At 43.2% G+C, this 21,615-nt stretch overlaps 2 protein-coding genes across 7 annotated transcripts in view; one reads left to right on the top strand and one right to left on the bottom strand.

The window, feature by feature from the left end:
* Nucleotides 1–5,184: 5,184 nt before the first annotated feature.
* paqr3a (progestin and adipoQ receptor family member IIIa) lies at nt 5,185–14,803 on the top strand. 6 transcript variants are annotated; one of them, XR_015094772.1, is made up of 9 exons: nt 5,185–5,350; nt 5,882–6,095; nt 6,755–6,917; nt 7,032–7,223; nt 7,406–7,603; nt 7,676–7,766; nt 8,965–9,154; nt 14,047–14,111; nt 14,350–14,803. XR_015094772.1 is itself a non-coding variant. In XM_086075140.1 (8 exons), exons 1-7 carry the CDS (start codon nt 5,290–5,292, stop codon nt 9,117–9,119), a joined length of 1,074 nt encoding a protein of 357 aa, XP_085931266.1. In that variant the 5' UTR covers nt 5,185–5,289; the 3' UTR covers nt 9,120–9,154; nt 14,350–14,803. The 6 variants fall into 6 exon arrangements, 5 of the variants coding, with proteins under 5 accessions (XP_085931266.1, XP_085931267.1, XP_085931265.1 ...); XM_086075140.1 differs by lacking the exon at nt 14,047–14,111; XM_086075141.1 differs by lacking the exon at nt 14,350–14,803 and having other exon boundaries at nt 14,047–14,297.
* bmp2k (BMP2 inducible kinase) overlaps nt 10,385–21,615 on the bottom strand; it is a 28,476-nt gene continuing 17,245 nt past the window's right edge. Inside the window, exons 11-16 of the mRNA XM_086075137.1 lie at nt 21,258–21,463; nt 20,992–21,189; nt 19,450–19,664; nt 18,612–18,766; nt 18,286–18,381; nt 10,385–13,773 (exon numbers count right to left, since the gene is read on the bottom strand). Coding sequence (XP_085931263.1) covers nt 12,458–13,773; nt 18,286–18,381; nt 18,612–18,766; nt 19,450–19,664; nt 20,992–21,189; nt 21,258–21,463 — 2,186 coding nt within the window. The 3' untranslated portion in view covers nt 10,385–12,457. The remainder of the gene's footprint in view (nt 13,774–18,285; nt 18,382–18,611; nt 18,767–19,449; nt 19,665–20,991; nt 21,190–21,257; nt 21,464–21,615) is intronic.

The raw sequence follows: 21,615 nt of genomic DNA, 5'->3' as shown, positions 1-21,615 counted from the left end.
GAACTGCACCCCACTTGCTGCTCGTTATATACTGTATACCTACAGATGATTAAAAAAAAAATTAAAATAGTTAGTTTTTGTCCACCTAATAACATGAGACTTGTTTGTGTTTTATGTAATATTATTATTATTATTATTTATTTTCTGGGGCAGATTGATTATATTTGAAACAAAAATATATATTTTTTCAGTTATCCTCCAAAAACAAAACAAAAATTGACATGATGACAAACACAGCCATTAATGTTTAATCCGGTGACAACAAAAGTGAGCGCACCCCTAGGTGAAAATTTGGTGTAAGGATCTCCTAATGGAAGTTCAATAAGGCTCATGGCAAAATTGTGCATAATGTTACAGTAGCATAAACGTGCTTAAATTTGTTAAGCACAGTTTATTTGTATTGTTTGTTTTCAATAATTTATTTGGCAATAATTTAAATTTTAAGAACTTTATTTTTATTTTTAGCTGTGATTATGGCGGTATTTATAGTGTTGTTTTTTTTAGGTGTAAAAAGCTGTCGTCAGCTTTGTGAGACGCCGCAGCATTCTCGTAGCAGTGCTAAGCTAGCCCGTGGTGTTAGCGGCAGGGAGCTTGTTTTTTGCGACGCTAACGCGACATGTCAGCATCTTTATGTATGGCCAGCAGACATCTGCCGCTGTCCTCCACATGTCCTCAAGTGACCGCAAGACGCACGCAGGCTTCACGCTTTGTCTCGTCTCGTCTTGTTTACGCCAAGCGAGAGCGGCCACATTCGCTCGCCGTCTTCAGTCTGCTCGCCGCGCCGACCAGACGTCTGACGAGACCTTTCGCCCTCGTCGTCCTCTTGTCTCGCGCCGCGCGCACTTCCTCCACTCGCGGTCTTCACCGCAAGTGTCTTTGACACAAAATGGCGGCGACAGCGCGAGAAGAAGGAAGTGGTGGGAGACATTTTGTGTTCCTTAAAAGAAGCAAGTGAGGATAACACCTTCACCAAGAACTTGCGGAGGACAGTTTCGTCTCGTCCACGTCCAGGGACAACTGCGGAAAGGAGCGGCCGGAGCCTCGCCTGATCAAAAATAGGCGTACGATTTCCTGTATCATGTTGATATTCTTTTGTCCATGTGGTGTTTGTGTCTTTGACTGTTAATCTTTTTTGACTTCATGTGTGGTGGTGTTCTATTACTTGAGTCCATTAAATGCGTGTCTTTTGACTGTTGCTGTCAAATCGCCTTTAGCAAAAAGTGTCCCAATATTTTTGTCCATGTCGTATGTGTCTTTGATTGATTGTCAATCACGTTCCACTTACTGTAGGTTTCCAAATACGTTGGATGTTGTGTGTCTTTTACTCCTGTAAATCGTTTTTTGTTTGTTTTTACGTCCTGTGTTATATGCTGTCCTCATATTTCTTTTAATGAACGGCAACATGTGTGTCTTTGATGATTGTCAATGTTTTGTACTAATGCCAAACATTTTGTCACACATCCCCACTTAATGACTTCACTTCCCCCATTTTTGATGTCCAAAGACTTTTGTCCTATTTTCAATCCGTTTTTACTTCCAGCGTGCTGTCCTGTTACTTTTGTCCATATGTGTCTTTGACAATTATTGTCAATGACTTTTCACTTCCTGTAGGTATCTATGTGTTTTTGATGATCTGTTCCTGTCGATGTCCCATTACTTTTGCCCGCATCTGACTATTTCCCATCACCCGTCACTTCCAGGACGTCTCGCAGTGCATTTGTTTCAATGTGTCTTTGATGATTGTCGATCATCTGCACAGACGTTTTCCAGTGTTGTGTCCCAATACTTTTGCTCATGCCGTCAATCCTTTCGTAGCATCTGGCCTCGCTGAGCTCTTTATAGCTTAGCGTGTCCTTGTACCTTTTTTTTTTTTATTATTATTTATTTATTTTTATTCCTTTATGGCAGTAAAAGTTTCATCTGTACAACAATATTGAAAAGCATTAGCAGTAGTAATCGTAATAATCTGCAGAGCATCTTTTGGACTCCGTCTTAGGAGATACATCTGGTTGCTTGTAAATCCCGGCCGGGCCAAGGAAAAAGCGGCGAAAACAAATTTGACAAGAGCTCCGGGATTAGCGCAGATTAACGTTACAGCGCTTGCACTTTTTGCAGCTGGACACGAAAAAGAAAGTTGCGGCTAATCCCTGCGGGATCAGGACGCGTAAGACAACAAAAGCGCGCACTTTATCGGAACATTTATTAGCGAACAGAGCGTAGCGTTCCGCGCGCATATGCGCCGTGATCCGCTTTCGCCGTCCGGGTTACACGATTCACAGATTGCTTTTCTTCACTTGCTCCAAAGAAGATTGGGAACATGTTTAGCTTTTATAAGTCAAAAGAAAAAAAGGCTTTTAGTGATTGTTACGTGTTCAGCAAACCAATTGTCTTCTCCAACAGTGCACGACACGGCAAATGTTTTTGGTGACATGCGATGAAAAACTTTTTTTTTTTTTTTTACGTCAAGTGTCATAAAAGTGACAAATGAAGTTAAACGCTGCTAACAGTACAATATATAAATACAATTAAAACATATTTTCTGCTAATTAACTATATAGCTAAATATGATTTAAGAAGAAAGAAAAAAAGGTTCGACTTGTGGACATTTGTTTAGTGTTTTTTTTAAGATAAGTAATTGTGATCATGATTTCTCTTTTTTTTAGTGTAGCTGACTCACTAGCTACTAGCTAGCTAGCTAGCTAGCTAGCTAACAAGCTAGCTGATCACCACTGACCAGAACTGAAACCATGACATAAACTTGTGTTAGCGTTGCGCAACTTGCGCTATCAGATATGCCAGAAGATTTAAGTTGGTCTAAATCAATCCATCATAAATGTGTTTTAGCAGTTAAAAGTCGTTTGCATTCTGGCCAAACGTCCAACGTAAATCTGAATCAAACTAGCGTCTTGCTGTTAGCACAGGGAGTAAACGACTTAATGCAATGCCGCCTTTTCCTCATCATTTCGTCGCGACGCGCTTCCGCGCTTCCGACAGCGCCACCGGCGTTGCGCAATCATCGCACGCGCCATATTTTGTCATCACTTCCAGCTTTTTTACGAGAAACGTTGGGAGGGGAAGCGGCTTCCATTTCATGTTCCATTACACGCCGCCTTAGCGCGCAATTACATCCTCCACGAGCAAAATGGATGACGGGAACGAAAGGTGCAAAGAAGCAGAGCAAAGGTGGACGCTGAATAGGGATGAGCTGTCAACTGGATTTTTTTTTTGCTGGCTCGACCTCAACCCTTAATATCATTTTAACAATAATATGAAACGATGATTCACAGAGCATTCATGCTAAGCCTAAAACACAGGATTGTGCACTGCTTCAAGTGGCCACTAGAGGCTGCCAGAACTGGAAATCCCAACATTTATTCCACTTGATGCTGGCATTAAATGTAACAACTACTATTTTTATTTAGCTCGTTAGTGATTAAATGAGTTGATTAGCTATTTAATCCGATGTTTAGACAAATGACTGCGAGCCACGAGTGTATATTTGTCAGTTTGTTCATTAGTTATTCCAACAGGATAGCTTTTAATCAAACAGAAATTCAGGCAGCTAATTTGCTTGCAGTCAGTTTGACCACGAGTTGGCCAGTTAGTTTATCTATTTAACTAGTTAATTATTCAGCTAGTTGCTATTTGGTCAACTATTCAGTTACTTTGCTCGTCAGTAATTGGTTAGTCAGCTCGATGGTCAGCCAATTAATTAGTCATGGTAGCAATAAATTAGTAAAGCAGTTAAGTCAGCTGATGTGTTGCAATTTGTCATATGCTAATTTGCAATTAGTTAGCTAATTCGTGATTAATTAGTTAGCTACAACAATTAAACTGCAATTAGTTATTCTGCTAATTTCCTAAGTCAAGTAAATAGTCAGCTCCCTAACTCAGTTGAGTGGCTAGTTATCTAGCCTGCTAGCTAGTTAATCAGCTAGTTAGACATTATTCAGACAATCTGCTATTTATTTAATAGCTAGATAATTATACAGCAAATTTGTCAGTGGGTTAGTTGATTTTTTTTTGTATGTCTGACAGACTATAACTTAGTTATTTAGTTCGTTAGCTACTAAAATTAGTGGGGACAATCGGTCACTTTCTGGCCTGCCATATATATATATATATATATATATATAAGTTTTTTCTGCAGATCTTTGTTGAACGGAAGATTGGCCATTTTGAAAACGTTGTCTTCTTTCAATGAAAACCAGCGGCCGTCTCTGTGAGCTCATGCAGTGAGTGTGTCTTCACTTTGTCAAAGCGTGAGTGCTGAGAGGTGAATTAGACGCGATAATGAACAACACTTCACCGCGAGACGCTTAATGGCGGTGAGGTGTAAACATAGTGTGAGGGAGCTTTGCTAGCTTCTCCTGAGGGAAGTTTTCCACTGACGGTTTTTTTTTTTTCACATCCCAGACGAACATCACTGCTGCTGACAACCTCCAAATGCACACAATTTATTCTCGTCCAGTTCAGTTAGTTAGCCAGTCAGCGAGCTTGACGGATATCGAGTAACCAAGATAGCCAGATCATGAGTTATTTGGCTCGTTACTTCAGTAGTCATCTAGTTAGACAGCGAGTCAGCTAATTCACCAGTTAACATGGGGGGGGATTGTGAATGAAATGGAAATATGATTTATTTTCATGATTAAAAAAAAGCTCAATTCCAAAATAATTGTTCCCCCCTCCAATAATTATAATAAATCTTACATTTTCAAATACTCGTCACTGTAATGAACTGAATATTAATAAAAAATAATAATTTTAACACCAAAAAAATCATTTGTTTTGCTTGTTTTTAAACCTTTTATTTGATGCACACCAGATTCAATGATCAGCTCATCAGAAAGCTCAGCAGAAGCCTGATAACGAGTCTGATCATTTGAATCAGAGGTGTTGAAGGAGGGAAACAACTAAAACATGCAGGATAGATAGTTGGTGACCTTTGAATATCTGTATTTTTCACAGGCATCCTTTGAAAATATATCTATGTTGCTCTTGTTCTTTCTTTTGTTTTTGTTTGTGTGTGTGTATATATACACTCTGTGTTTTGCTTCTTTTCTGTACTCCCCATTTCGTTTGCATTATTATTCGCACAAATGCAACGGAAAATTGTGAATTGTCTCTTTTTATTCAGGCACTCTGTGGACGCTCTTGTCTTGTGGAGGCGACACGGAAGGCGAGGTGGGTCCTTTGTTGATGACGTCAGTGCTGATTTGGAAGATGGATCTGAAAGTTGAACGTCGCGGTTCCGAGACACAAGTTACGGTTCAACTATTTTACTTTTAAATGTATAGCGCGTTTTATAAGACCCCAAATGGAACCAAGTGTACGTATACCAAGTTGAAAGGTAAATTAATCTTCACTTATGTTGGCGGAACAAGTCGACAGATGAGCTAGCTTGTTGTAGCTTGTTGAAAAATCCCAAATTAAGAACCATTCGTCGCCAAACCCAGTCGGAATTCCTTCGCGTTTGCATACTCTGTAATTATGGAGGCTTGTTGTAATAAATATTGTAATTCAAGTAAGTTTTGAGATAAATTGGATGTCCGGACCTGTTCGGCAGTTTTGTTGTTGAGCTAAATGTCGGTTTAATGACACATTTGGTCGTGGCTGGCGGCTTAAACCCGCTTAGTGAGCAGTTGTTCAATTGGAGTTTATTTTCGTGGAAGTTCTGACTCAGACCTGATTTCAATTGTTAAGTCAGCGTTGTTACGCTGATATATGTCACAAAAAGATTGCAGGTAAAAGTGGAAGTCTTTAACCTGAAGTAAAGATTACGGCAGAATCTCAAAACGTTAATTACAATGAAATATCGACAAATGTGGTTTTGTTTTGTGACATGCTTTGCCTTTTGCGACCCCCCCCCCCCTTTTTTTAGGTCTGAAGAAAGCGCCCCCCGCCATCGTCATGCCTCAGAAGAGCGCTCAGACCACCCACTACATGGAGTTGGGGGGCTACCAGTACTGGCCGGTGCTGGTACCCCGCGGGATCCGCCTGTACACCTACGAGCAGATCCCCGGGTACCTGCGCGAGAACCCTTACATCACGGACGGATACAGGGCCTACTTGCCCTCCAGGCTTTGCATCAAAAGGTGAGTGGCAGGTGGGGGGGGTGCTTTTGGTTAGTTAGTTGGTTGGTTAGTTGGTTAGTTCTCAGTCACTCAGCTACGTCAGTCAAATAGTGAGATAGCAAATTCAGCTCGGTAGACAGTCGGTTAGCGGGTTTGTTGTTTCGACGGCTAATTGGCCATGTTAGCTCGTTAGCCTGCCAGTTAGTCCATTCGATGTCCGTTCGCTAGCTGCTTAATGGTAAAACAATAGTTGGTTATTCAGGTCGTTTATTGGCTGGATCCGAGATGACCATCGCCGAAACAATCCCAAACGAGCGCTGCGACGTCTCTGTCGTAACGTTATGACACTTTTCTACATATTCAAATAGTTCTCAAAAGTGTAAAAGACACGATCTTGTATTTTTCTTTTCTTCTGCTCCCGTGGTCAGTCGTTTCCATTCACAACATTAACAAGTCGCCGCCCCTTTGGGAGAGAAGTGACACGCCCCTAAAACAGACGCAGCGTTTTTTGGGGACAACAAAAATATTCGATCCAAAGTCCGTTTTGACAAATGCATGTCGCAGGCGTGTCTTTTACACATTTGAGTTTGTGGAGAAGTTGAATATTATGAGACCTTTGACATAGCAGACATGTTGTTTTGTTGACGTGCCGTCCGTCCGTCCGTCCGTGCGTCCGTCAGCCTGTTCATCCTGTCCAACGAGACCGTCAACATCTGGACGCACCTGCTGGGCTTCCTGCTCTTCTTCTTCCTGTCCGTGTACCACATGGCGCACGTCCTGCCGCAGCTGGGAGTCTCGCGCGAGGATTACGTCATCTACTCCGTTGGGCTCTTCTGCTTTCAGGTGCGCGCTCGGATTTTTTTTAAATGGATATACACGGATATAATCTTATCCTCTGTTGTTGGCTTAAAATCAACCACTGGTAGCCACTTGATTGTTTTTGTGAAACGCGACAAGACGGTTAACGTCCGTCCGTCCCCGGCGCGCGTCCAGCTGTGTCTGCTGTGCTCGGCGGGCTATCACGTGTTCTGCTGCCACCGCTCGGAGAAGACCTGCCGGCGCTGGATGGCGCTCGACTACGCCGGCGTGTCGGTGGGCATCCTGGGCTGCTACGTGCCCGCCGTCTTCTACGCCTTCTACTGCAACAACGTGAGGACGGCGCCGCGTGACGCCACCATTTTGTTTGCAATTAAAACAAGAAAATGTTGTTATGCCAATTTGTGTTGTTGTCATGTGAAGCTTTCCGGTTGTTTAAGAAATGAAAAAAAGTTTGGTAAATATGAAAACCAAAAAAAATCGTCATTTTGATGCTTATTGTGTGTGCGTGTCAGTATTGGCGTCAGGTGTACCTGGTGACGGTGCTGGCCATGATCCTGGCCGTGTTCCTGGCGCACATCCACCCCAACTTCCTGAGCAAGCAGTGGCGCCGCCCTCGCTGGCTGGCCTTCTGCGCGCTGGCCTCCGGCGGCCTCGTGCCCGTCGCGCATTGGGTCTGCGACGCCGGCGGCTTCTCCTCGGAGCTCGTGCAGGTGAGCCCGCGCGTCTGCTTCCGGTTCCTCGTTATTATTATTATTATTATTATTGATGCTGATCTCCTTCAGGCATTCATCCCCCGTGTGCTGGTCATGTATTTGATGGCGGCGTTGGCGCTGCTCTTCTACGTCTCCAAAGTGCCCGAACGATACTTCCCAGGTCGCACGCCAACAATTCTTTCATTATTTGCTTACTGTGCAATCAAAATGCAAACTGCTGTCACTATCTATCGAATATTTTTAGTATCGATTGGTCGGATTCATTTTAATTTTGCTTTGTATTACAAAAGCATTTTTTTTCCCTAATTACTGCTTATTACTGTTTGTTTGGTGTTTATTTCGTACTTCATATTCGTATAGTCATTAAAAATAAAGGGGGGATTGATGTCGTACTGTTTTTACCGTCAGTGTTTTTCAAATTAAAAACAGATGTTTGCAAATGTCTTCTTATGATTAAACAGACGATAATCAGTCTTCTTTCATGAAGGACTACGGAAATCAGCAATTACTGTTGACATGCTGAAATCAAAGCATTTGGACCATTTTAAATAAAAAAAATGGCTACAAACGATTACTCGATTATGAAAATAGTTGCCGATTAATTTGATAATCAATTACTTGTCGACTAATCAATTCCTTTTGACAGCTCTAAATAGAAGTCACAATACAAAAGACACAAAAATCAGTAATAAAAAAAAGACTCCATTTTCATTTCATTCTTGGTTTGAAAAAAATTCCTGTTTTCCGGGTCGTTTTTTTTTAACAAGAAATTTTGAGAATGCCGCTTTTTACAAGCCGTACACTTTTTTGGGGTTCTAGTGTTAGAAAAATCATTTTAATTCTTTTTAGCAGCAATCGATACTATAGCATTTTTTTCCTGCTGAAATTTGTGCTGAAATGTTGCTATATGTAGTTTTTTTTTTTTTTTATATATATAAGAAATTTTGAGAATGCCGCTTTTTACAAGACGTACACTTTTTTGGGGTTCTAGTGTTAGAAAAAACAGAAAAATACTTTTAATTCTTTTTAGCAGCAATCGATACTATAGCATTTTTTTCCTGCTGAAATTTGTGCTGAAATGTTGCTATATGTAGTTTTTTTTTTTTTTATATATAAGAAATTTTGAGAATGCCGCTTTTTACAAGACGTACACTTTTTTGGGGTTCTAGTGTTAGAAAAAACAGAAAAATACTTTTAATTCTTTTTAGCAGCAATCGATACTATAGCATTTTTTTCCTGCTGAAATTTGTGCTGAAATGTTGCTATATGTATTTTTTCCTTTTTTTCCCCCATATATCTTTTTTGCCCTCCCCCGATGACAAATCGGTGAATCGTACCCGCTGTGGTGGTGTTGGCAGGCCAGCTGAACTACGCGGGCTCCAGTCACCAGCTGTGGCACGTGCTGCTGCTGCTCATGTTCTACTGGTGGCACCAGTCGTCCTGCTTCCTCATGGCCTACAGACACAGCCAGCCGTGTCCCGCCGACCTCGTTGGCGCCAACGCGCACTCCTAGCCGCCACGGAAGACGACGACGGGATGCGCTTTATGGTAAGAATATATACTGCAACGCTGCCCTAGACTCGTCCCGACCATGATGACGCTCGACTGAAGTAGACTACGCCACAAAACTGCCCCCCCCCCTTTCCGAGACGAGACTCATACTGCGCGAGACTATTGTATGACCCGATGTCATTTCTCTCCAGAAACAGCTCATGTTTGAATGCCCGCCGCCCCCAGCATGCACCGCGGCCGCAGACGCCGCGACGTCATGTTAGCGTTTGGTATGCTAGCCAGTCATCACGTAGCACTCTTGCCATTTGCTTGTATGCTCATTGAGGACATCAACTGCAAAGAAAACAAAATGGTCGCCGCTGATTGTACGCGACTGATTCGTTGCCAGCAAGTTGATGTGATGCTAATTCCAAGTACGTCTTTGTCGGCTGGCAAATGAAGCTAAGAACTGAGCGACGTCGCAAAAGTAGCCAGATGCTAACACTGGAGTGACAATGAATGTTAGCATCTTCTTTGTATTGTAGACTTTTCGTAGCTTTGGAAACGAGCCGGAAGCGGGTTTGATTCGGCGGACAGTCATGCTCGAAGGTTTGAGAGACTCTCTTCGTAAAGGGCTTGTGTATGCGAAAAAGAAGACCTGGTGCTAAACCCGGAAGGGGATTCGATGTGTGGAACTTTGTGACGAGACAAAAAGAAGAAGAAGAAAAAACTTGCCTACTCGATACATCCATCGATGTCTTGACTACCGCAATCGAGTTTAAATTAGAAGGTCTAAGACTACATCACTATTTGAGACCAGAATAGATTCTCGATCAGGGGTGGGCAAAGTCGACCCTGGAGGGCCGGAGTCCTGCAGGTTTTGGATGTGTCTCTTGTCCAGCACAGCTGAAGCCCATCAGCAGACTCTGCATAAGCCTGATAACGATCCTGTTGATTGGAATCAGCTGCGTTGGAGCAGGGACACATCGTCCCTGATCGACAACTCTGCATCTGAGACGGAATTATTACAATACTCGAGTAGTCCGGCATCGCTGTTATTCGCCTCTCGTTCTACTCGGGCCGTGTGCAATGTTCCGGGTTTGTGTATTTATAGTAAACACTTTGCCATTCGTGTGCTGCAATGTTTTTGGAACGAATGTTTAAACAGAAAAAGGAACTCGATTTCATGTACATTATTGTATTAAATTATTCTTATGTCACTCCAAGTAAGAAATGTGCGTTCAACAACGGGTTCTGGTGTGCGAATAAAATAAAAAAAAACATCTGTCACATTTGTCAAATAATATATTTGAAGTCAAGCATTTTCCAAACATAATCAAAACAAAAAATCCACATCAGCCTAAAAATATTGGATTGTGTCTTACAATCGAGAGAGAGCACTTTGTGTTGCAGAAAAGGTGTCGAGTTAAATAGTAATAAAAAAAAATTATCAGCACGGTTGGTTCACAGAGCGAACAAGGAAGAACAAAAACAATCCCTTCTGGTCCACGTTGGTGACATGCATAGAAAGAGAAGGGGGGGGGGGTATTGGGGGGGGGGGGTCAAGAACCAAACTAAAGTTGTTAACAAGGTTTTCCCGAGGTACTGTGCAGCAAAAGAGCGCCCGTAGAGAAATGCTAGTAAGGCTTTGCGGTGCCAAATACAGCGGCACCTTGACTTAAGAGTTCAGTTGGTTGCTTAGAAAAGAAAAGGAAAAAAAAAAGGCTGCTCTCCTTGCCCACGTGCGAGGGCATTACAGTACCTTGGTTACTCAAATTCTGGCTCGCAACAAAGTACACAAAAAACAAGCGACAGTTAACTAGAAAAATGTTAGTGAACTCACAAGTCAAGGTACCACTGTAATAAAAAAAAAAAAACATTAAAAAACACGTGAGCAGAACAGTCGCACATTAGAAATCACAGTTTGGAGAAGGTCGCTTCTGCAGCATAAAAACAGCTCAACGATATGCGAACTCCACAGGATCTAAAGGGCGTAACTTGGCAGTGTTGCTTACCTCCCACCCAGAAAAATAAAATAATAATAATAAAGGAGGGGGGGCTCAGGAAGACTTAGCAAGAGTGAGTCACTACTTGGTGAGAACCAGTCCAGAAGAGAAGGGACCTGGACTAAGGAGTCCCCGGCTGAAAGTGGGGGATGCCAAAAATGCCCCCGTCTACATTCTCTCTTGTGCCCGCTCCCCAAAATCTGTCCATGTTTCTTACACTTCCTCCGTGAAGAACTGTCAAGTCTGTCCTGGTTTCAGAGAGATGGAGACAATCCGGTCCAAAAGAAAAAGGTCTCACGTTTCAGTTCTGTGGAAGAAACGACCCCGAAATCCATCCTTCGTTTGATATTTCCTGCGAAGAGCCACCCAGGACTTCCCCCTGGTGGTCTCAAGCGGTGCTACTTTCTAAATAAAAACAGACTGGTCAGTCAAGACCAGTAGTCGTGCAACAGTCGCACATTAGAAATCAGAATGAGAGTTTCTCATGTTTCTTGAGTACGACAAAAGAACCCTGCCCGCGAAAAACTACAGTCAGTGGTTTTAGGGAGCCGCTCAGGATTCGGGATTGAGGATCAAATTGGGTGCTGCTTGCTAAATAAAATGGGGCCCAGAGTGGACCGGTTGCATATTAGATATCACAGTCGGAGGGTTGCTAAGATTTGTCAAATGTAGGGAAGGACAGCGCGCCAAAAACGTCCCCCTTGTGGCGCCATGCAGGCCTCTGCGCAAACTAATCCAACACAATCTTGTTTCTGTGGAAATTAGGCTTGCTCATACGGACCGTCCGGTGAGACCAGTAGTCGTGCAACAGTTGCACATTAGAAATCACATTTTGGGCTTTGCCAACACAAGTGCCACCCAGGACTTTGCCAGTGCCTTGGACCCAAAGGATTCAAAACCATCCTGGCAGTGGGTACGGGGTCACGAGCAGCAGGTTGTTGTTAGCAACCCCAAAATCGTTGTTTTGTCGTTAACAGGTTTTTGTCACGATGTCACCTGCTGCTTGCGAAATTAGGACAAAACAAAAAATGCTCCATTAGAAATCTCAATTTGTGGGGTTGCCAATGTTTCTCGAGCACAATAAAAGTACATCACCCTCAAAACGGCAGTTTTACTTTCCCCGATTTGGGTCTCGCATCCGCAGATCGGAGCGTCGCCGTGCCGCTTTTTAAATAAAAAGATACAAGTGGGTCGCACATTAGAAATCAGTTTCTGCGGCGTAACGATGCAGCATAAAAACAGCGAAGCAGACTGAAGTGGTCTTTAAAAGTCAGACAGTGTGTGTTCCACGACTCAACAAGAATCTCGGGGGCTACGTGACAGCGACCAGTCGGTCATGATGGAAGACGCGGAGTCACTGCTTGGATGGAAACGGTGCGGCACCAAACGGGTCCAGTTCCACCGGTTGCTGCTGAGGTCCACCAGGGACCACCACTTCCGTGAAAGGCACTGCCCCAAAATCGTCTGTGGTGTTCCGATCCCCGTGAAGCGCCACCGCCCAGGAGGTGCCCAGGTCGCTCTTGCTTTCGGGGAGACCCCCCGGGTAGCCGCCTCCGGTCCTCCCGCCGTCCTGAGGGTGAAAGGGTTTGGCCCCGAAGGGGTCCAGGATCTCGTCCTTTTGGAGTTGACAATTGTTGTCCTTCCCTTCCGTGATGGTGACATCCACGCTGATGTTCTCTTTAGAATCCCCGAGGAACTCGTTGCTACTCTGCGAGTCCCGCCGGCCCACTTTCTTGTGTCTCCGGACCCGCTCCGGGGTACGGAAGGCAGTTTTGCCGGGTTTGCCGGTCTTCCTCCCACCTGTGGGGGTGCCGTGGTGCCGCTTCCCGCCGCCCGTCCCGGCGGCGTCCTGCTTGGTTTTCCTCTGGCGCGACGACAGCTTCTGCAGGCTGCGCTGTTTCAACCTCTGCTGCCGCGGGGAATATTCCGCCGACGGTAGAAAAATGTCCTCGGCACTCCTGGACGTGGTAGGAAACGGGGCACCCGGCTGGAAGGGGTCGAAGCCAAAGATGTCCACACCCTCGGGGGACACGGGCGGCGTCGGGCCGCCGGCGTTCTTGGAGAGGTTCCGGCTGAACGGCGCTTTGGTGAAGACGTCAAAATCGTCCGCCGGTGGCTCCTCAAGGCTCGCTTGCCGGAAAGGCGCTTTGGCAAAGATATCTCCCGCGGTGGCGTCCCTGCCGAGGAAAGGAACGGCACCAAAGACGTCCACTGAGGCGAGGGAGCCCTGAGGGTTCGTCAAAACGGGCTCCGCTTGGCGCCCCCGGCTGGTCGTACTTTCCTTCTTGGAGAGATTCTTCGCCTTGTCGTCAGAGTCCGAGCTACGCTTGTCATCGTCCTCGCCGTCTTCCTCAGACTCCATCAAGAGCGGTCGCTGGCCCAGATTCTCCGGCTCGGTGTCGTCGCCGTGTTCGCTGATCGGGCCTTCGTCCTCCTCTGGCTCGTCGGGTTCTTCCTCCTCCTCCTCCTCCTCCTCGTCCTCCTCGCTGCTTTTGGGCGAAGGCGGGTCGGACTCGAAGTCGCTGTCCGAGTCGTCGCCCGGCTGGCCGTTGCCCCTCTTGGTTGATTTGTGCTCTTTGGCTGCTGTAAGTGACGACCGGTCGTCTCGGGAAGCAGAAACCGGAATGACGACATCTGGTGTCGCCGCGTCGCCTGCCGCCACGTCGGAACCTGCCGGAATGACACAAACGTTCACGTTTTGTTTTTATTAGCCAATTGCAACATCTCAAAGAGTGAAGGCTAGTTAGCCACTAGCTCTTCTCCAAGAGTCAATTCTTTCTTACACTTTAGCCTGCTCGCTAAAATTAGCGCTCGGCTTAAAACTATTTTAGGGTCAACAGCCAACTTCGCAAGACGACAAACGTAGATGAAACACAAAAATGACAAACTGCGTTTGTTACGGGTCTAACGCGAGGCTACATGTTTTCACATTTTCCGTTACAGTTGTCATACGGTGCAGCCCAAACTCTGGTTGGCGGACGACACGGCGAGCAACGCGCTCTTTGGCGGTGCGTCAAAGTCCGAAACTACGGCCCCACAAACTTGTCTGCGTTGTTCCTAAAAATGAAGGCAAACGATTTGCATTTTACCAAAGAGAAGAAAAGCTCTTGAAAGAAGGCGAGCTTCACTGAAACGTTACGACATATCAAATAAAAGCTGCCATTTTACAACATTCACCCAAAAATATTTCAGACGTCTCGTGGCAGAAGCTACAGAAAGAAATAAACCTTCTCTTACCTCCACCAGGTCCACGAGTGCAAAAGGTGTCATTTTGATCGGCGCTTGTTTGTTGGTGGGAGAACGCAAAAACCACACGACCCATTTCTACAAAACTGAAGACTGCCGGATGTGTGAATTGATATTTGTATTTAGAAATATTTGTTGGGGGGGGGGGAAGGTTGTTACGGTGTTTTGCTAACTGTGTGTTAGCGGGAATTAGCAAAAACAAAATGACCAATTTCCTTTCAACTTTTAAGCGTTACGATACGTGACTTTTCCATTAGATTGAAATATTGTTCTGCCTTTGGACGAGGGCTGTGTTCATTTTTTTATTTTATTTTTTGTAATTGCCACTTGGTGGATTACACAAAATCGACATGAACAATTCTCATGTTAAACGTTTTGGGGGAAAAAAAGTCTGGGATTATCGTGTTTCATTTGATCTCATCGGCAACAACCAAATAAAAAATAATAGGACAAACTTGTCATTACAGCGTGGTTCCTTTTAAGATCACATACAATAAAATACCTTTTTGGTGCAAATGAGATTTTAATTTATTTTTATAACCACTTTCAAGTGCTGCAAAAAATTGGGCGCATCCAGCAGATGGAGACTTCAATTTAGAAGACTTTTGAAACACAAACATGTTTAGGGGTTTAGGATCATACGGCCTTGGTGGAGGTCTTGTTTATTATTATTATTTTGACGTCAACTCCTTACCTTAGCAGGATTATGCAAAAACTGATTTTCCATGAAATTCTATAGCTGGATGTTAAGTTTGGTTCAGTTCAGGGGGCGTCTACTTTTTTTTTTTTTTTTTACTTTTGAAAGCTACTTGTTTATTTCATGCAGAAACGACATGATGGATTTCAGCAAGAGTTTGTGGACAGTTGGCACATGCCGAAGATTTTTTTCTAAATCATGCTAAGCATTGGCCAGCCGGCTATTATGACTTCTTTTTTTTTAAAGTCAAACAGGTAAAAAAGTAACAAGTATTACTTTACTTACTGTGTTTTTGTTTTGTTTTTATGTCTGTTGTCACTGCAGGTTTCAATGAGTCATTAGCTGGATTAGCAAAAACTACTCGATCATGTCAACAACAAAAAAACAGTTTCACACTGATTTCCCTACCAAACATATCAAATTGATGTTTGGGATTGCTCAGGCTTGGTGATCCCCCCCCCCCCTTTTTTTTTTAGTAGCTTTTTACCATGGCAACAGAACGACAGCCAAGCTAACACGTCAGGAACATCTTGTTTAAGTGTGTAGTGGAGGAACATTCAAAAAAAGCAAATCTTTTTGTTTGTTTGTTATTTTTTTTCAATGTGTTTTTATTTCTCAGTAACATTCTGTAAGAAATACAGCCACGCTCACAATAAGATACAAGAGACTTTTGGATTTTTTTTTTAACAAACAAACAAACTTATAAAAAAGGCATAATTCCTTCTTCTACAGGCCACGTACCAGTTCCAGTATGTTTTCGGAAATGTTTAGCTTTTTCTTTTTGAGCTTGTGAAAAGGAGATAAAGCACATAAAAAAAAAAAAACGGAGACAAAAAAATAAAATAAAATACAAGACACAAATGTAAACAGCAACACATGAGTTAATCGAGCAAAATGTTTTCATGGCTCGTTCTTCTAGAATCTTCCACCAGTACACGAAAACAAGATGTTTCTGAGCGTGGCTGCCGGACGCATGCGAGGAGAAGCAAATGATAGTAAAAAAAAAAAGAAAAGAAAATGTCAAAGTAAAAAAATGCCGCCAAAAAAGCAGGCTGTATGATGAGGAAACAATGGGACTTACCTTTGGGGATCAAATGGACGGACGGACGGACGGACGGACGGACCCCCCCAGCCCAACACTAACACTCATACAGCCCTTTTGGATTGTATGGACAGCCACAACAAGAACGTCGATATTTCCCACGAACGTGCCATCAGACCATTAGGAATAAAAAGTAGCCCAAAAAATCAGTTCAATTAAGTGCGCAATTCCGTCATTGGTCCACTGAATAAAAGGCACTTTATAAAGAGAAATAAATAAATGCAGTAAAATAAGAGGCAACTTTGGACACTTAGCAACATAAAATTTCACTTTTTTTTTTTTTTTAAGTAAACTTATAATGCATATTTTTCTGAAAGTTATCTTAAGAAATAAGTTTCCAAAATAGTTTGAGGCCAATGACTTGTTAACTCCTACTTTATATAACAATAGCAATAGAATTAGCATTTCCCTCCCACTTTTTGTCATCTTTTTTTTTTTCTTTTCTTAATGGCTTTCAGAAATTCTCAGCAACTAAACCACAGAAGCGAGCAACGGCCGACGTACTTCGACAATAAGACGCAAGACATTAATTTGCGGGCCTTGGGCATAAAAATCCATTCATTGTTAAGATTAAAAATGGTGCAAAACTGTTGAGTAATTGCACCCGGAAGCAATAAAGTGTGTACAATATCAAATAATTAACAAAAAAAGTAAGTAGTAAATAAGCAACTGAATGATGGATGGACTAAATTCCGATAATGGGGGGAAAAAAATGAAACAATTTAAAACCAAATACTTGGAGGGGTTGGGAGGATCTCACGCTATTTTGTCAACTTGTATTTAAATACAGTCAAGCCGTACGCGCCATTTTGCTTGCACCATCAACACAATTCTTCACAATCAACTTTTCAATTTCCGCCTCAAATTCCTAAACGTGATGTTTAGAGGCCACGCCAAATAATCTTATTTTAGCCCCGAGGACTTTAACGAGGACAATTCGTTTCTGCTATTCAAACATCCAGAGTTCCAGAAATCGCTCGTTCTGGCAGAACTGACGTACCGTTGGCGCAAAAAACAACAAACAAGCACAAACATAAAACAAATTGCAGATCCAAAAAATGATCCATTTTGTCACACGCATTTTTCTTCGCCAAAACATTCCCACGCCGACGTTTCAAGTGCTGACAGGGTTCTATTGCATCGCCCAATCGTCTCCAAAAATGATCGCTTACAAACGAAAGAGCAACAACCGGCTGTTTTTTTTTTTTTAAAGTTGACCTTCACATTGAGAGCAGGAAGAGGCACGCGCGCTATTATTGCTGCCGCCCACACAGAGAAATTCACATTGTGGCCAGCGTGGAGGGAAGAGCGGAAGACGTCGGCGTCGGCGTTTCAAGTCAAGTGTTTTACACAAAATATTTGACGAAGTTGGGAAAGCCAAGCTGGCGTCGATTGCCGTGACGAGAGGCTGGCGATTGGATGGTTTCACATCAAGCTCAATTCTCAAGGTCGTTCGCAATCAGATGCGACGTAAGCCCAAGTTAAGCAACATGGCCGGCTCGTCCAGTTCATCCCATAAAGAACGAGCTCGTTAGCGCGCGGCGCGGCTCGGTCGGACTGTCGTCAGTTTGGAATGTGGAGCAGCTGACGATGGCAACGCGTTGTTCGGTTAGATTACAAATGTACAACATTTGGGACCTTTTGTTGGCGCCCAACAGCGAAAACTTCCTAACGTGCTGGAATGTAAAAATTCACATTTGAAAGCAACAATAAACTTTGACCAGGAAAGATCCCATTTTCAAAGTTTAGGTTCAACGAAACCTGCAAGCGGATTTCAAAATGCGGGAAAGATTGATGGCGGCCAAGCCAATCAAATGAGCTGGAATGCTTTTGGCTAGGCTACATTCTTTGGTGGCTTTTTCTTTTTTTTGGAAAGATCACCTCTTCCTGTTGACCTATAAGGTGAATTACAATCAAAGCATTCACCGTCAGAATTGCGATTAGAATGAAAAAAATTGTACATGAGGTGCTTTTTCTGCAATCCCCAGCGGAGGCGCTAGTGAGTCAATTTAGCGGGAAGACGAGCACGGTTAATCGAAAAGCAAAGAATCTCTCGTGGACGGTCAGAGATGTCTGGCTCCGGGGGGGGCCACAGGGGTTTTTGGGGTCCTCGCGACTGAGACTCCTTAAGACTTGCCTGCGTTGGCCACAAACGGCACCGAGCCAAACAGGTCCTCGGTCGGGAGGGGCTCGGCGGAGGCGGTCGGGAGTCGCTCGGCGTCCGCGGGTTCGTCTGCATGGAATCACAGGCAAAATGAAAATAAGCCTTCGTTCCGTACCGACGATTTGCAGCCTCCTCTCGTCTATATTTAGCAGATTCAGTTACAGTAAATATATTCTTTAAATATGCAAGTGATGTCAAGAAATGGTCAGGTAGCTCCGCCCCTGCATTGTCGTAATAACGGCGAGCGTTTGTTGCGATTTTCCGAATGACCGAGGCTAAGCCGAGAAAGTGTCACTTGCTTGCTCGGAGCATGTCAAACTGGCGGTCGATCAGCTCCTCCTCGCTCAGCCTGGAGAAGTTGTCCTCGCCGAACGGGTTCCAGCGCGACATGTCGGGCGGGTGGCTGGCCGTCTGGGAGGGCGGGGTGGCGCCGTCCGAGGCCAGCATGGGCGTTCTACACGGGGGGGGCAAACGAAAAACACATTTTTTCCCCTAATGTTTGCAATTTCCCCCCAATATTTTTCTTGTGAACTGTTTTAATTCTGTCCAATATTTTTATTGTGATGGCTTTCCGTATCTAATAATATTGTATTTTAGTAAGAGATAGTTTTGAACTTTTTTCTAATATTTCACGGATATTTTGCTGATATATTTTTGAAATTGTTCATAGTAATTGTATATTTTTACCTAATATTTGTAATATTTTTCAATACTGTTTTATTTGTTAATCTAATATTTATGTATTTTTGCAAAATGTATTTTTCTTTTCATGCGTACTTTTTTTTTTTTAAGTTTGGTAATTTTCTTCTAATATTTCTGTATTATTTCAGTAATATAGTATTTTTTTTCTAGTTTGTCTAATGAGTTTAGTATTTTTGTAATGCATATTATTTCCATAAATTTTGTAGTACTTTTAAACTTTACATTCCAAACACTTAACCCCCCAAAAAATCATTTCAGATATTTGTGTATTTCTCTTTTCATATATTCTATTTTGAGTTGTAATTGCTGAATTATTGTTTTTTTTTGTCAGCATCTTTGCTTTGTCCGTCTTATCCAACTAACATTTGACCATTTGTCTATTTTGACACCTTTTTCAAGTTGCAATAATAAATGGTAACTTTGTGAAGGTTTTACCTGGGATTGGAGTAGGGTGGCTCTGCAGGCGAGGGCGCCCCCATGTGGGCTGTTCCGGTGGTGGGCGTGGTGGCGTTGTAGGAGCCCAGAGACACCTGGAACTCCAGTGGGGAGGACATGTAGGTGGGGAGATGATGATGATGATGATGATGATGTTGTTGTTGTTGTTGTTGTTGTTGTTGTTGTTGAACGAAAGCCTGTTGGTACTGCTGCAGCTGGGAGGTGAAGGGGTAAGAGATAAGAGAGGAGGGCAGGGGGCGGGTGGAGAAAAGGGGACGGTGGCAATGATTTGGTGGCACACGCCAATGAGCGACAAGATGGTGGAATGCTGTTAGAGACCAGTTCTGGATTTGGGAAGCTGGGGGTGCGAGGGAGGGAGGTGGCGAGGGGGCCAAAGTCAAACAAAGTCAGCTTCAACTAGTTGTTGTTTTTTCTTTTGAAGTTTTGTTCCATTATTTTTTGCATTTTTTTATATCAAGATATCTGTTTTTCAAGTTTTTTGTATTGTATTGTAATTCTTCTGCGCATGAGTTTTGCATTTCCCCCCAATATTTGTGAATTTTTGTATATTTTTCCCAATATGTTTTATAATATCTTTATTTAATGTTTCATATCTTTTTTCCACTATTTTAAGATATTAATATTCCATGTTATTTTCTAATATTTTTTATATAATATTTTTTTCTTTATTACGTTTGTGTTTTCTTCAAATACCGTTCAGTTTTTTATTTTGGTCATTTCAATTTTATCTAGTATTCTTTGTATTTTTTTAATATATTACAGTATATTATTTATCCCTTTTATTTTCCTGTATTTGTTTGTATTTTTTATTCTAACATTTCTGTATTTTTCTTTTTAGTATTTTGTCTAATCGTTTTGTATTACTATTATGTTATTAGTTTTTGTAATATTTGTATATATTTATTTATATAATATTTCTGTACTATTCCGCTACTCGTCTTCTATCATGATCGTATTTTCCTGATTATAATTTTTTCTACAACTATACTATTATTCCCAATATTTACTATATATAACGAAAGTCACGTGGTTCGTGTTTAGGGAATAAAGGCTGCGTTCTTGTACGAACTTTGTGGCACGTCGCGCATGGAGGGAAAGCCACGCTGGCTTTTCACCCTCTGTTCAATCCTCCCGCCGCCTCGGCGCACCAGATTGCCGGCAGCCCAAAACAGATGGCCGACGCTGGCGGGGAACGCAGCTAAAAAATTGCCGCCAGTCAACAGTTAAGTTTGAGCGTCTGCTGGCGAACGCGCGGTTGACGGTTTGTGTCGCGGGCACGGGAGGACAGAGACGGCGTCGCATGACGCGTGTCGCCATGCAACTTGGTCATGTGATACACCGGTTACGCCAAATAGCTGAACCAATATTTTCCCAATATCTGTATTTTTCATCATTTGCTGGACGCATTCGCACAATTTTTTTGGGGGGGGGAAATGCACATAATATATCCGATTTACACGGTTCAAAATTTCAACTTGCTTGGAAAAGGGGCCACTGCGTGTTTTTCCTGTGAGGACTCACCATGGCGGCGTACTGGGCCTGTGCGGCTTGAGCGACTCTCTGCTGATACATGGGCTGCTGTTGCTGTTGCTGTTGCTGCTGTTGCTGCTGCTGCTGCTGCATCATCATTTGCTGCTGTTGCTGAAGCAAAGCCTGCTGCTGCTGCTGCTGTTGTTGATGCTGCTGCAGCTGTATGGACTGCTGCACAGCTTGTTGGTACTTACAAAACAAAAACAAAAACAAAAAGGTCAAGTCATTGAAGTCCACGACGCCATGTGGTGTGGTACCTGGAGGTATTGCAGTTGCTGTGCGTTAATGTGTTGCTGCTGCAGAGCTTGTTGTTGTTGTTGCTGTTGTTGTTGTTGTTGGTGGTGTTGTTGGTGGTGTAGCTGCTGAAGGCGCAGGTCGCCCGGCTGCAGCTGCTGCAGCACTCGGTGCTGCTGACTGCCAGGCTGCGGCTGCACGCAAGGCTGTCCTGAACCTGGGGTGGGAGCTGGTAATGCAAATGACACGGTTACAGGACATACACAATATTTATCTGGACATTTTTGGGGTAATTGTTTTCTTTTTGCCTATTATCTTGTGTATTTTTTTTTTTTTGCTGGGAATTTTTGCATAATACTATATTTTTGCGACATACATTTT

Source organism: Leptonotus elevatus, chromosome 5 (genome assembly GCF_054856555.1).
Source record: "Leptonotus elevatus isolate MCC_2025b chromosome 5, RoL_Lele_1.0, whole genome shotgun sequence".
Taxonomy (NCBI): domain Eukaryota; kingdom Metazoa; phylum Chordata; class Actinopteri; order Syngnathiformes; family Syngnathidae; genus Leptonotus; species Leptonotus elevatus.
The sequence above is the reverse complement of the archived record's forward strand: the minus strand, read 5'-3'. Positions and strand labels throughout refer to the sequence as shown.